General features: G+C 38.0%; 1 protein-coding gene across 4 annotated transcripts in view; it reads right to left on the bottom strand.

Moving 5' to 3' along the window:
- U2SURP (U2 snRNP associated SURP domain containing) overlaps nucleotides 1–13,602 on the bottom strand; it is a 55,548-nt gene extending 41,946 nt beyond the window's left edge. For 3 of the 4 annotated variants that reach the window (XM_082839798.1, XM_082839796.1, XM_082839797.1), the window contains exons 1-3: nucleotides 13,516–13,601; nucleotides 4,925–4,969; nucleotides 3,447–3,578 (exon numbers count right to left, since the gene is read on the bottom strand). In XM_082839798.1, coding sequence (XP_082695924.1) covers nucleotides 3,447–3,578; nucleotides 4,925–4,969; nucleotides 13,516–13,560 — 222 coding nt within the window. In that variant the 5' untranslated portion in view covers nucleotides 13,561–13,601. Of the gene's footprint in view, nucleotides 1–3,446; nucleotides 3,579–4,924; nucleotides 4,970–13,515 lie in introns of all 4 variants that reach the window. The other variant, XM_082839799.1, reaches the window with a different exon arrangement.
- Nucleotides 13,603–14,216: the final 614 nt, after the last annotated feature.

Genomic DNA, 14,216 nt, shown 5'->3' on the forward strand with positions numbered 1-14,216 from the left:
ATAAAAACTATCCAGAGAGTGGGCACAGAGGGAACCTACCTCAACATGATAAAGGCCATATATGACAAACCCACAGCAAACATCATTCTCAATGGTGAAAAACTGAAAGCATTTCCTCTAAGATCAGGAACAAGACAAGGATGTCCACTCTCGCCACTATTATTCAACATAGTTTTAAAAGTCCTAGCCACAGCAATCAGAGAAGAAAAAGAAATAAAAGGAATACAAATTGGAAAAGAAGAAGTAAAACTGTCACTGTTTGCAGATGACATGATACTATACATAAAGAATCCTAAAGATGCCACCAGAAAACTACTAGAGCTAAGCAATGAATCTGGTAAAGTTGCAGGATACAAAATTAATGCACAGATATCTCTTGCATTCCTACACACTAATGATGAAAAATCTGAAAGAGAAATTAAGGAAACACTCCCATTTACCATTGCAACAAAAAGAATAAAATACTTAAGAATAAACGTACTTAGGGAGACAAAAGACCTGTATGCAAAAAACTATAAGACACTGATGAAAGAAATTAAAGATGATACAAACAGATGGAGAGATATACCATGTTCTTGGATTGGAAGAATCAATATTGTGAAAATGACTATACTACCCAAAGCAATCTATAGCTTCAATGCAATCCCTATCAAATTACCAATGGCATTTTTTACAGAACTAGAAAAAAAAATCTTAAAATTTGTATGGAGACACAAAAGGCCCCTAACAGCCCAAGCAGTCTTGAGGGGAAAAAAACGAAACTGGAGGAATCAGACTCCCTGACTTCAGACTGTACTACAAAGCTACAGTAATCAAGACAGTATGGTACGGGCACAAAAACAGAAACATAGATCAATGGAACAGGATAGAAAACCCAGAGATAAACCCAAGCACCTGTGGTCAACTAATCTATGACAAAGGAGGCAACAATATACAATGGAGAAAAGACAGTCTCTTTAATAAATGGTGCTGTGAAAACTGGACAGCTACATGTAAAAGAATGAAATTAGAATACTCCCTAACACCATGCACAAAAATAAACTCAAAATGGATTAGAGACCTAAATATAAGACCAGACACCATAAAGCTCTTAAAGGAAAACATAGGAAGAACACTGACATAAATCACAGCAAGATCTTTTTTGATCCACCTCCTAGAGTAATGGAAATAAAAACAAAAGTAAACAAATGGGACCTAATGAACCTTAAAGGAAGGAAACTACAAACTTTTGCAAAGCAAAGGAAACTACAAACAAGACGAAGAGACAACCCTCAGAATGGGAGAAAATATTTGCAAACAAATCAATGGACATAGGATTAATCTCCAAAATATATAAACAGCTCATGCAGCTCAATATTAAAAAAAACAAACAACCCAATCAAACAACGGACAGAAGACCTACATAGACATTTCTCCAAAGAAGACATACAGATGGCCAAGAAGCACATGAAAAGCTGCTCAACATTACTAATTACTAGAGAAATGCAAATCAAAACTACAATGAGGTATCACCTCACACCAGTTAGAATGGGCATCATCAGAAAATCTACAAACAACAAATGCTGGAGAGGGTGTGGAGAAAAGGGAACCCTCTTGCACTGTTGGTGGGAATGTAAATTGATATAGCCACTATGGAGAACAGTATGGAGGTTCCTTAAAAAGCTAAAAACAGAATTACCATATGACCCAGCAATCCCACTACTGGGCATATACCCAGAGAAAACCACAATTCAAAAACACACATGCACCCCAATGTTCACTGCAGCACTATTTACAATAGCCAGGTTACGGAAGCAACTTAAATGCCCGCCGACAGACGAATGGATAAAGAAGACATTGTACATACATACAATGGAATATTACTCAGCCATAAAATGGAACAAAACTGGGTCATTCGTAGAGATGTGGATGGATCTAGAGACTGTCATACAGAGTGAAGTAAGTCAGAAAGAGAAAAACAAATATCATATATTAACACATATATGTGGAACCTAGAAAAATGGTGCAGGTGAACTGGTTTGCAGGGCAGAAATTGAAACACAGATGTAGAGAACAAACGTATGGACACCAAGGGTGGAAAGCAGTGATGGGTGGTGGTGGTGTGATGAATTGGGAGTTTGGGATTGACATATATACACTAATATGTATAAAATGGATAACTAATAAGAACCTGCTGTATAAAACAATAAATTAAATAAAATTCAAAAATACAGCATAAAATATTAATCTGCAGTTGAAATCTGAAGGTTTCTCTCTCACCTACCAAAATGAGAAGTTAACCAGTTATGAAATTAAACTATCAATCCCTTGGTTATTAAACAGGCTTGCCCTTGGCAAGATACAAAATGGAAAAGTAATACTGCTGCAAACTACTTCAAGGTTACATTAAAATCCCTTTAAAAAAAACAAAGCAGTTCATAACTCAAAAGTCAATACTGGGTTTCACAAACACACTCAAAGTAAATTTTTTCCCAAAATAGAAAGGAAAATGTTCTGCCATCATTCAGCACCTCTGATTTCAACTGCTGAAGTTTAAACAAATGGTAAAATTACATACAAATTCAATAAGAAACATAATTTTACAAAGCAAAATTTTTGTCCTCAATTTTATTTATATCCTAAGAGCCAAACTTAGACACCTAAGAGAGAAATGGTTAAGAAAATTATGGAATACTTACTCAAAAAATATAATCACCCATTAAAATTTGGTTATAGAGTTTTTCCTAAAATCAAAAAAAATTAGACCTGAAGAATCTTTTAAAATGTGTTCCTGTAAAATGGACCTCAGCAAAGTAAAAATATATTTATGCTTAAAAATATTAAACAAGAAAAATAAAGTGTTATCAATATCAATACTGGCTGGTAATGACTGTCCTCCTTATTATATTTTCCAAATTTAACCACGACAAGAAAACATTATTTGAAATTTAAAAAAAGACTAAAAGAACACGAGAGTACTTTGCAGATACAGGCAGTGAAGATGCTCCTTCTCTGGGTGCTTGCAGCACCCTGGGAACTGCACTGACCAGAGTGAACAGCACCTGCTCCTGTTAGCTTCCCAGGCTGGAACTATGTGTAAGCTGAGAACAAGAAATGTGTTTTAATCACCTGTGTATTTCCAGTGACTGGCCTCTGGCACTTGGTTCAGTAAATGTTTGGCATAAGGGGAGAACAATAAATCTATTAACCATTTTATATTCAAAACACTCCTTGGTTTTTTAAAATAAAATTAAAATTTTTAAATGAAACATATCTTACATATGAGCTAAAAAACATTTCCTTAGATGAGTTTGAATTTATTGTTAACCCAAATAGAATAATGAATGCTATTTTCAAATAGTACAAGATGAAACAACAAGCACAAAACCAAGATATTCAACTACCAAATTCAATCAAGGGCAAATCAAAATCATTATCTATCCTTTCTTATCTTTATCAATACTTACTCTTGAGAGATTCTGATGAGGAGAGTCACAAACGTTTTCACGGGTACTTTCATTCCTATAATTATGCTTTCTTGGGCTCTTAGGTCGTGTCCGACTTGGCATATCACTATCTGAGGGTCCAGATGCATCCATCTTCGAGAAAAGGAAAACGAGTTTTTAAAAATCATATATGTAGTACTGAAACTAGAATCAACCCAAATGTCCAAATATTGACAAACTTCATTTTACACTATCAAAATATTCCACTAATTATCCCTTAATACCTCTGATTTCATCAGAAAAGTTCTTAAGTACAGGAAGTTTTCAATAATTCTAACTTGCACTTGAAAGATCAAATTTTATATCACTAACAAATAGTTGTTTTCCTTAAAAGAACAGGTTAGTTTCCTTCATTTTCAAGAAAATATCTGCCAAACACCCAAGTCTGACTAACCACAGTTTGTCTGTCAGTTGTACCTTCAAGTAAAAATGGTATTCCATGAAAGAAGGAGCCAGTTTTATTCCACAACTTAAACAATCCCACAAGTATTATACTTTTCCTCAAGACAAACACCACACTTTGGCAAGCAGAAGTGCCTTATATGTGTCTCCCATTTCATCACTCAGAACGTTAAAAACACTCATACACAAGGACAAGATTTAATATTAATAATTTTTACTGCTTTATCAAGAACATTCTTAAGTGAAACTAGCATAGTTTTACTGTGTCTGGAGGGGAAGAACACAATGACTACTAGCACATTTTGGCGACATTGCCTTGATTCATGCTAAGGTGCCAACAATTTACCCATCAATTGTTTTTGCACCATTAGTGCAAATGTCAACACAGTGATGGCAAATGATGTCTTAGTGTTATTACAAAATAGTTCTGAATTCAGCCACCCTGAAAAATTCTCAGCAACCCCACGGGTCTGAAGACCACACTTTTAGCACTGCTATAATAACACATGTAAAGGAAAGTTTATCGCAGTATTATTCAAAATGTCAAAAAGCTTGAAACAAATCGTCTATGCCCATCAACAGAGAAATAGCTTAATAAATAATTGCACCTCCCCCGTGGAACATTAAGATACCATTAGAAAGACTAGATTAGAGCTGTATCTGTTGACTTGCAGGGATTTGCAATAGGTGTACTGTGCACTGTGAAAAGAAATGTGTATAACGCAAAACTTGTTTAAAAAAAATGTATAAGCACACACACCTATGCATGTACAAAATTTTACAAGCACAGTAAAAAAAAAAAAAAGGGAAATATACACACTTGGTTTCTAACATGGTTTGAGGGGCCAACTTACGTAAATAACAGAACACAAAAAAAACACAGAACATCTAGCAAAAAAGGTTAAAGAAAATATGCACATACAACGCAATCATATTTATTTATCAAGTAAAATCATAAGGGACATATCAAGTAGGGATATATACAATAAGAAATTAAATTTTAAGGAAAAAAGACGACGATTGCCTTTTATACTCACATGGGCATCTGAAGATCCAGATGAATGAACATCTGATGATCTGGTCTGCAAGCATTAAAAATAAAAGCCAACATTTAAATAATCAGAAAATGTATTATGCTAACAAAACAAGTATTTCTTATGTTACACAATCTTTCCAAACTTGTAGCAATTTCTTCTCAGCTAATAAAACCAAACAAAGGCAACCTCTGACTTACAAAAAAAAAATTGTGATCCAAAATAAATGTGTCAGTCAAGTTCAGTCTTCAAATAATGGCACTTTCCAATAAGGTCAAGTGTTAAAGTTTCACCTGATTTTGTTTTAATTGATCTAAATTTCAGATTACATATGGCATATAATAATTTATTTGACTTTTCACTATGCAGCTAAGGATGAAGAAGCCAAGCTATAACACTATTAACTAAATAAATAATATGTGGTATCTTTCTGAAATTTTAATTGGAGGCCCAGAATTTAACTCTGGCACTGAGTTGTTTTTATTTTTCAAGGTATTGGGTAGTGAGATTTTACTTATTTTATATATATATTTAAGTATTAAAAGTTAAATCAAGAATCTTGAGATCACAAGTACCTCATCGATCCTAGCTCCCAGTTCTAGATTTCAAATGTAATGCACAAGACAATACATTCATTTTTAAGAAAAAATTGAAGATTTGTATGATGTAGAAAAAAGCCAATAAGATTCCCATGGGTCCACACAGTACTGCTTTACTTATCTTGTTGAAACATAAGGCTAAGAACAGCTGATCGGATTTTCATACTGAATCAATTTATTCCTCTGAACTCCATACTGGACCCTAGGCAAAATCAGCCCAAGACAACCAAGCACTGAGCCACCAGCCATCTCCATTCTTTCTACCCATCTTTTTTCTGTCCCCAACTTTTACTGTGTCCCTCCTATTTCACTTTCTTCTCCTTGCTAACCTTTCCTAAAAGGCAAGGTAGCATGAAAGAAATTTTTTTATATTTAAATTTAACCCTGTGAAACCTACTTTGAATCAGTTTGAAATGCACCCATTTGCAGACACTTAAAAAATACAAGACAATAAATAACTCCTCTTAAAAAAGATAAAAAGGGGGCTTCCCTGGTGGCGCAGTGCTTGAGAGTCCGCCTGCCGGTGCAGGGGACACGGGTTCGTGCCCCAGTCCGGGAAGATCCCACATGCCCCGGAGCAGCTGGGCCCGTGAGCAATGGCCGCTGAGCCTGCGCGTCCGGAGCCTGTGCTCCGCAACGGGAGAAGCCACAACAGTGAGAGGGCCGCGTACCGCAAAAAAAAAAAAAAAAAGAAAGAAAGAAAAAGTTCCGTCAAGAGACTGAGTGAATTGAGGAGGAAAAAAAATTCAATTGCCTTCTAATATACCAGTGTTAACCTGCTAGGTAACAAAAATAACAGGGTAATCATAATAGTGAGAAAAAACATAAAACAACTAGAAACCAACTAAAGAAATATGTACCACCTGTGCGAAGAAAATACAAACTTCACAGAAGGGTTGTTATTCAAGTCAACTTTTGAAAAGATTCATCACATTCCTAGATGGGAAAACTCATTATTAAGACAAAGTCAACTACACCTAAATTTATTCATGCATTTAATGCAATTTCATTCCACAGCTCAAAATCCTAAAAGGAAGTCTGCAAGGGGACAAGGGGGATTGCCAAAAATAATTCTGAAGTTCACCCAGAAGAATAAGCACGAAAGAGCAGATAAGAAAGTGCTAGCCTTTCTTTCATCTATGCCACCACATCCAAATCATTTCTAGGATTTAAAAATAACAGCATGGCTTAGGACGATGCATCAGTTGATTTCAATTAACCTAAGATGGTCATATTTAGTGCAAACCAAACATTTTCCACTGATACGCTACACAGCATCAGAATGAAATTTTAGGCTTGAGAACAGTTAAAGAGATGGAAATAGCAGTAAATAAAAATTTTAAAGGAATAACCAACTTTTAAAGCTAATGGTCCAGGTAATCAGTAAACGTAACACTACTTCTGAAGAGTCTCTCCCTCTACTTAACCTGGAACTGCACTATGTTATTTGTCTTGGGTTTGGGTTTTATGTTTTTACTGAAGAACAGTAAATTAGTGATGCTTAAAGATCTTCTGAAGTCCACAGCACAATCCCTCATCCAAATGAAAAGAGCCAAAAGCAAGAAATGAAAAGGCAAAATAAGGGAGATTTGAGGCAATAAAGAAGCAGACACAAGAAAAACTTATCTCAAGTTTGAGAAAGCAGATATAGTACAGATGTGGGGAAGGACAGCAAGGGAAAAAAAAAGGATCATACTGATGGCTGCTGAGGAGATAGAGGTGAAGCCAACTAAACGATACCATAAAATTTTTTTTTCCAGCTGCTCCTACTTTACTTCAATTGAAAAACCGCCACACCTGAGTTTTCAAATTAGCAAGCTAACCACAGCAACATGCCTCCAACACCTCCACTCTGCCTAGTCCGCTCTCCATTCCCATCTGCCTCCTTCCTCCTCACATCCTCTAAAGCATCAACTTACATTTCCACAAGTTTAATAATCACTCCCATAGGAAGCATATCAACACTTTTATTGTGCTGAGATGACTCCCAATTCCTTATCTTCAACCTTGGTGCCTCTCCTGGGTTCCAATCTGTTCTTAAACAACTTCCTGGACATCTTCACCTGAATATCTGCAAGTTCCTCACATCCTATATATATAAAATATAGTTTCCTCCCAAACTAGCTTCTCCTGTTGACCTTCTTACTTCTAACACCGAATGGTAACTTTCAATCAGTCATAATACAGAAGTAGTAAAATGTTAAGAGCACAGACTCTGGAATCAGACTTCCTGTTTTTAGCACTTACCAGCTTTGTAACCTTGGGCCTAGTTCCTTCACCTGTAACGCTGAATAGCACCTGCCTTATAGGATTGTTGTGAAGGACAAAGACAGGTGAAGCACTAAGAACAGTGTTTGGTACATAAAAGTGCTCAATGAGTGTTAGCCAGCAGCATTATACCAAGGTCATCCTTGACTACTTCCCTCTCCCCCATAACCAACTGAGTCAAATTCTGTTCACCCCACCTCTACTGAAACTCTTCTCTGGGGACCCTTTTTACTAAAGACACTATTGTGGTTCAGATCTTCCCTTTATTCAACCCATTTACTGGGCAACCACTTACTGGTACTGTGCCTTACATCAGATATAAATGTTCTTAGGAGCTAATAAATAAGAGAGACAAGTAAAACAGTGTGGCTATACCACCAGAGCACAGAGGGCAAGCAAATCTTAGTGGGAGTGGGGACGATGTCAGAAAAGCTTCCCAAAGAGTATCTGAGGTGAGATTTTGAAGCAATCTTTAATATTTATCAGCAGCACTACAAAAATCTTCAAACTAATCCTCCTCAATCCCAAATTCTTCCTAAACTATGTCTCCAGAAGAGCTTTCCTAAAGGACTTTCCTGCCTTGAATCTTCCATGGCTCTCTAATTTTATTCCATAGGTTTTAAAGCCGCCACAATTTAGCTCAAACTTATCCTTCCGTCTCAGAAACTTTTATCCCTATGCAAATGTCCTATATACATTGGCTAAACCAGAACATGTATCAATCCATTTGCCAGTGATTTATTTTCTTTACCTCACCCATCTCTTTTTTATACCTCTATGTCTACCCTTCAAAACTCTGTTCATTGTTCAAAAGACTCAAACTCCTCTATTCCTGAAGCCTCCCCACCCCACCCCACCCTCCAATCAACCAGCTGTCATTTCTTTCCCTAAAGTTTTAGACGCTTCTGATGGCTCTGCTTTGAACTATCATGTGTTGACTCTTTTTCCACTTGACAGCATGTTCCCCAAAACTGATTATCATCTTATTTAATTTTTTCTTCCTCAGAGTCAAACAAAATCTGGCAAGTGACGGAGCCTCAATAAACTTGCTGACGTACCAAGTTGGAACAAGTACCTACACAACAAAATTGCACTCCTCACTATCAACATACTAAGCTGTCCACTCACCAACAAGTAACAGCTACCTAGCTGAATACCACTTTCCAAGACAAACCAAAGTCTACCTCTCAAAAAAATTCATCAAATCTATTGAGTTAAATAATAAACCTGAAATTATCCTTAAAATTACATCCAAAACACTACCAACACATAAAAAGTTGTAAGTACATTCTGAGTGATCTGTAATCTAAAATGAGGAAAGTCTGGTGAAAAAAATTAAGTGCTCAAGGAAGAGACATCTAACAGTACCAAATAGCCTCAACTGCTATTGGCAAATGCATCTTGCTTTTAAAAAAAATTATTTCAGCAAAATATCTAGCATGTGGTCAATCTGCAATAAACTGTTAAAGCTACTTAACAGTACAAGAGGCAAATTATTTGTAATATTAATATTTTTGAGTTTAATATCCTGTAGGAAGTTTTGGGCTCTTTTTTGTTTTTGTTTTTCAAAAATGATGTCCTTTGTAAAAAGTGATAGAGAGGCATGAGTCTTCAACTTGCATACCAAATGAGCCCTCCTCTCATTTGCCTTACTGGCAAATGAGTATTTTTTGTCAATTTATTATACTTTCTAGGAAAAAAAAGCTTCAGGAATAAAAACTAGAAGAGAATAAAAACTAGAAGAGAATAAAAACTAGACTTTCAGGGCTTCCCTGGTGGCGCAGTGGTTGAGAGTCCGCCTGCCGATGCAGGGGACACGGGTTCGTGCCCCGGTCTGGGAGGATCCCACATGATCCCACATGCCGCGGAGCAACTGGGCCCCTGAGCCATGGCCGCTGAGCCTGTGAGTCCGGAGCCTGTGCTCCGCAACGGGAGAGGCCACAACAGTGAGAGGCCCGCGTACCGAGAAAGAAAAAAAAAAAAAAAGCTAGACTTTCAGAAAACAAATAATTCAATCCAATAAGATAGAAAATTTTTAAAACCATATTAATAGTCATATTCGAGCACCAGTGCTACAAATACTCGAATTTCTAAAAGACACCAATCAAGAAAATAAAAGTTCCTAATGCCTCTCTCCACCCCAAAACACAGCCACCTTATATTTTCAGATAAGACTGTTATCTTATCTTACATCCATATCATAATAAAGATTCAGTTTAAACTAAAATGGAGAACAAGAGAGCCTAATTTTTCAAGGTCTGTGTTTTGTTTGGAGTTTTTGATCATATTTAATTCTTACATACCTTCAGGTACCACCAAAAAAATGTACACAAGCAGTAATATATACCTAAGGATGATAAGTCTTGAATGGATAATCATTATATCAATACATATTTCGTACAACTGAAATACTTTTGTTAATCAGCAGTCAATTAAAATAGTTCCCACACCAATTTAGCACTGGGTGTCCAAGGAAGCCAGGAGTATTTCCTACTTAGCTCATTTACCTCTCTAACCCAATTTTTGACACTATGGCAAAAAAGAAGCACTGTCACAGAGTGAAATAACAGGGCACACAATTCCATTATATTAGTAGTACTACCAGCACAGGAGCTGCAGAGGGAACGAGAATACCACATTCTCTTCATATCCTCATTGGCTGAGCAAACAACTCTTACAATCAAAATAAATTAATTTTTATAAATTAAATTCTAAGTTTATATATTAAATTTAACATTTTTCTAAGCAAACAATTATAGGCTCTTTGCCTCTCCTCCCAAAATCAAAGCTACAACATGGTACCCCCTCCCCCAAAGCATCATTTTAGTCTGGTGATACAAGAATAAATGCACAGGAAATTTTTAGCTAATTCCTAAAACATTTACTGAATTTCTATATTTGTCAGGCTTTAAAATAAAAAGTACAGCAAAATTACACAGAAAATAAAGGGTCTCTTCATCAGGGACAACTACACATAAACGTTAAATCATTTGACTATACAAACTTAAAATGTAATTTTTAAAGCTAAAAGAAACTGTAGAGGTTATCTAATTTAATTTCTTCATTTTGTAATTAAGACACATCAAATAATTTTGCCATTGTCAATAGCAAAAAACCCTATTATACATTTTATTTGTTAAATTACCTCAATACCTTAAATTACCTCAATTAGCTCCACTTTTTTTTACTGAGGTATAAATGACATACAACACTGTTAGTTTTGGGTATACAACATAATGATTCAGTATTTGTATACACTGCAGAAATTTCATCACAATAAGTCTAGTTAATAGCCATCATTAAACATAGTTACAGAGTTTTTTCTTCTTGTGATGAGAACTTTTAAGATCTACTCTCTTCTTAGCTTTCAAATATGCAATACAGTATTATTAACTATAGTCACCATGCTGTACATTACATCCTCTTGTACATTTAAAAATTAACATTTTCCTCAGGGTCTAGAAATACGATTAACAAGCATCCCTACCCATAGCAATGGGAATTTAACTACCAAAGAGTAAGAATGAACATGAAACTAAAGAATATTTTACTCCATCTGTATGGTAGAATATGTCACTCATCTGCACTCCCCAGAGGAAGAAATCAAAACAGAGATCAAAGGCTAGAAATTCCAAACACTGTCATATTAACCAAAATGATCTTATACTCTCTCCAATAAATTCTGGACTTGTGTTAGAAATAGAAAGCAGTAATCTGAGCAGTCATTACGATAACTGATAACAGATTCTAAATCTCAGGATTAGAATTTAGCCTGACATTTTGAAAAGTAAGTACTTTTTACTTCCTCTAAGAACAAAGGGGAGAGGAAAGGAACTAAGCTTTTTTATGTACTTTATAGACATTCACTCATTTAACCCTTACATCAACCCTGTAGAAAAGGGATTATGTCCATATTACAAACAAGGAAATTGAGGCTGAAAAGTTTAAGCAATTTGCCTTGATATCGCAAATATAATTTATTACCAAGTCAGGATTTGAATCCAAATACCTTTTGTTTGTTATCAAAATCCATCATCTCTCCACTACATCACACACCCTCCTGAGATATTTTACAGACGTCGGTAGGAAATCTCTTAACAGCATCAACTGATTATAATCTAAAGCAATATAAACTAAAAAGATTACTGGAAGATCCAACAATTTACTTACAGGGAACAGCCACACAGTCACAACCGTGAGAAGTACTACTAGAGAAGGAGGCCTGAACATATATATACATTAATATGTTTCCAATGTAAGCCAAAGCCTCAAACAGAAGACACTTAAAATATTACTTTGAGTAGAAACAAAAATAGTGAGGCTTGTGCATGAATTTTATGGAGGCACTAGCTTTAGTAACAGTTCCCTAATAGTAAGCAGGGCTGTTTTTGTCAGAGTCCGCTGAGGAAGCGGGCAGTCCGGTACCCAACCCGGTGAGCCCCTCCTCACCAAGGAGAAATGTACTGGGGAGGGGAGAAACAAACATGGAGTGAACGCGGGTTGTAAAGCAGCCAAGACTGGCCCTCTACCACAGTTTCTACATAACTAAAAGATTTCTGGTAAATCCATTACTAATTACGAACTAATTATAAACATCATTCACCAAATGGCATGAAGACTATGATTTAATAGAAACTGAGAGAGCAGGTGTGTAACAGCTTACGTTTCCCAGAACAAACCGTACACACAAGACTAGACCCCTCTACCGTAAACGTAACTTCCTCATAACCTACTTACTATCATACACACTCTTTAAGACGTAAGTCCTTAGAACCTTTAAGTATTACACTTCTTGCATCAGCATCAAAAAGCTTAACAACTACTTCGGGCACTATTACTTTTAATATCGTGTTGGAGATGAAAAACTCAAAGCAAAACACGATTAAGTGACCCGTCCAGGACGGCAACTTAGGACCCGATGCTAATCACAACCTAACTAACGCTGAACGACTTCTACAGCTCAGTGGTTTCACAATACGTGCACACGGTTCCCTGTAAACTCAAAAGCAATTTACTAGTCTTAGGTGGCTTCCAAGTCTGTGAAAGTTTTCCTTTCAGAAGAAGCGGAAGACCCCGAGTCCTCGAAAACGAGCCCTCCATGGAAGGGCTCATTTTACACTTCCTCTTATGTGAGCTAAGACCACGTGTAGAGCGTAGCATTAACCTTGGCGAGGCATCACCGCAAAGGAGAACTGCACTTCCCACCCCGCTTCCTTCCACTATTGGTCCTCCCCTCACAATTTGCGGCCCTAGAGATTATTTATTCCCTGGAGGACGTGAAGGAAATTGAGCGAGGCCGAAAGCGTGCGAGAACCAAACCCAAAGAGCCGAGGAAACAGAGGCAGACACTTAAGCACCGGGAAGCGATTCCCGCCTCTCCCAGGCTCTGTCCCGCGGCCTCGGAGCTCAGTAAGCTGAAATACAGGGGCGCGTTTTCCCGACTTCAGACCTCAGTCTAAATCACTGATTTCACTCCAGTCCTAAGCGGGAGCCGAACTACTCACGCCACCCGCCCTGGGCCCGCCAGTCTCGAGCCGAATCCAGGCTGGGACTAAGGGGAGATACCAGGCCTCTCAACCTGCGCACCACGGTGCGTCTGCGCCCGGCCTACCACCGCGACCAGAACGCGGACCCCCACCCCAATCTCCTCCCTCTGGCCAGAAGCGTCTGTAGTCCCCAGACGACAGTGATACACTCACTGACTTACTAAGTCCTCTAAGAAATTACCTTTGAACTGGCCTTCTGAGAGCCGCCTGGCGTTTTGTCCGCCATCTTCAGCTTTGCCCCTCCTTCGGCAGCGGCAGCAGCGCGGCGAGTCGAGCGCCGAGAGACTCGATCTCAGCGGAGCCCGCCTGAGGCGCGTGCAAGCCCGAATAGTCGACTGCCGACTTGGCGAAATTCAAGAGGAGCTTCGCCACGTGACTTCGATGCTGGTCATTTCCCGGGCCCGCCCATTCCGCTGAATATTTGGGGGCGTCTCTGTGGCGTGTCGCGTTATTGGGCCCGAGAATTTAGAGAATCTTCTCGTCCTGGCTTTCAGGGCCGGTCGATAGTTCACTCTTTTTCCAGCACCAACCGTTGGTAGGTGCGAGCCAGTTGCACTTGCTGGGCGAGGAGGGAAAGTCTTCTTAAAGAAGAAATGCGTCGTCAGCTGGGGAGGAGCCTTTACTTCAACTCAGAAAATAAATCTGGAGCCGACCGGAGTCCGGCGCTCCGTGGACAGAGATGGTGTTCGCGCCACCTCTGTCGCTCACACCCTAGTGGGAAAGGCAAACTTGCAGTCTGTTCAAGTTAATTTAAAATAGAGTGGTGTCCGGAAGCGGAGGAGGGAAGCTTTTGACCCAACCTGAGGTTCCGGCAGTGGGGTTATCGGATAGACTCTGGGTCAAAACGGCTACATGCAGAGAGAGGGTGAATGAAAGAAAAAT

This window comes from Leucopleurus acutus (assembly GCF_964270905.1).
Source record: "Leucopleurus acutus genome assembly, chromosome: 5".
Lineage (NCBI taxonomy): Eukaryota > Metazoa > Chordata > Mammalia > Artiodactyla > Delphinidae > Leucopleurus > Leucopleurus acutus.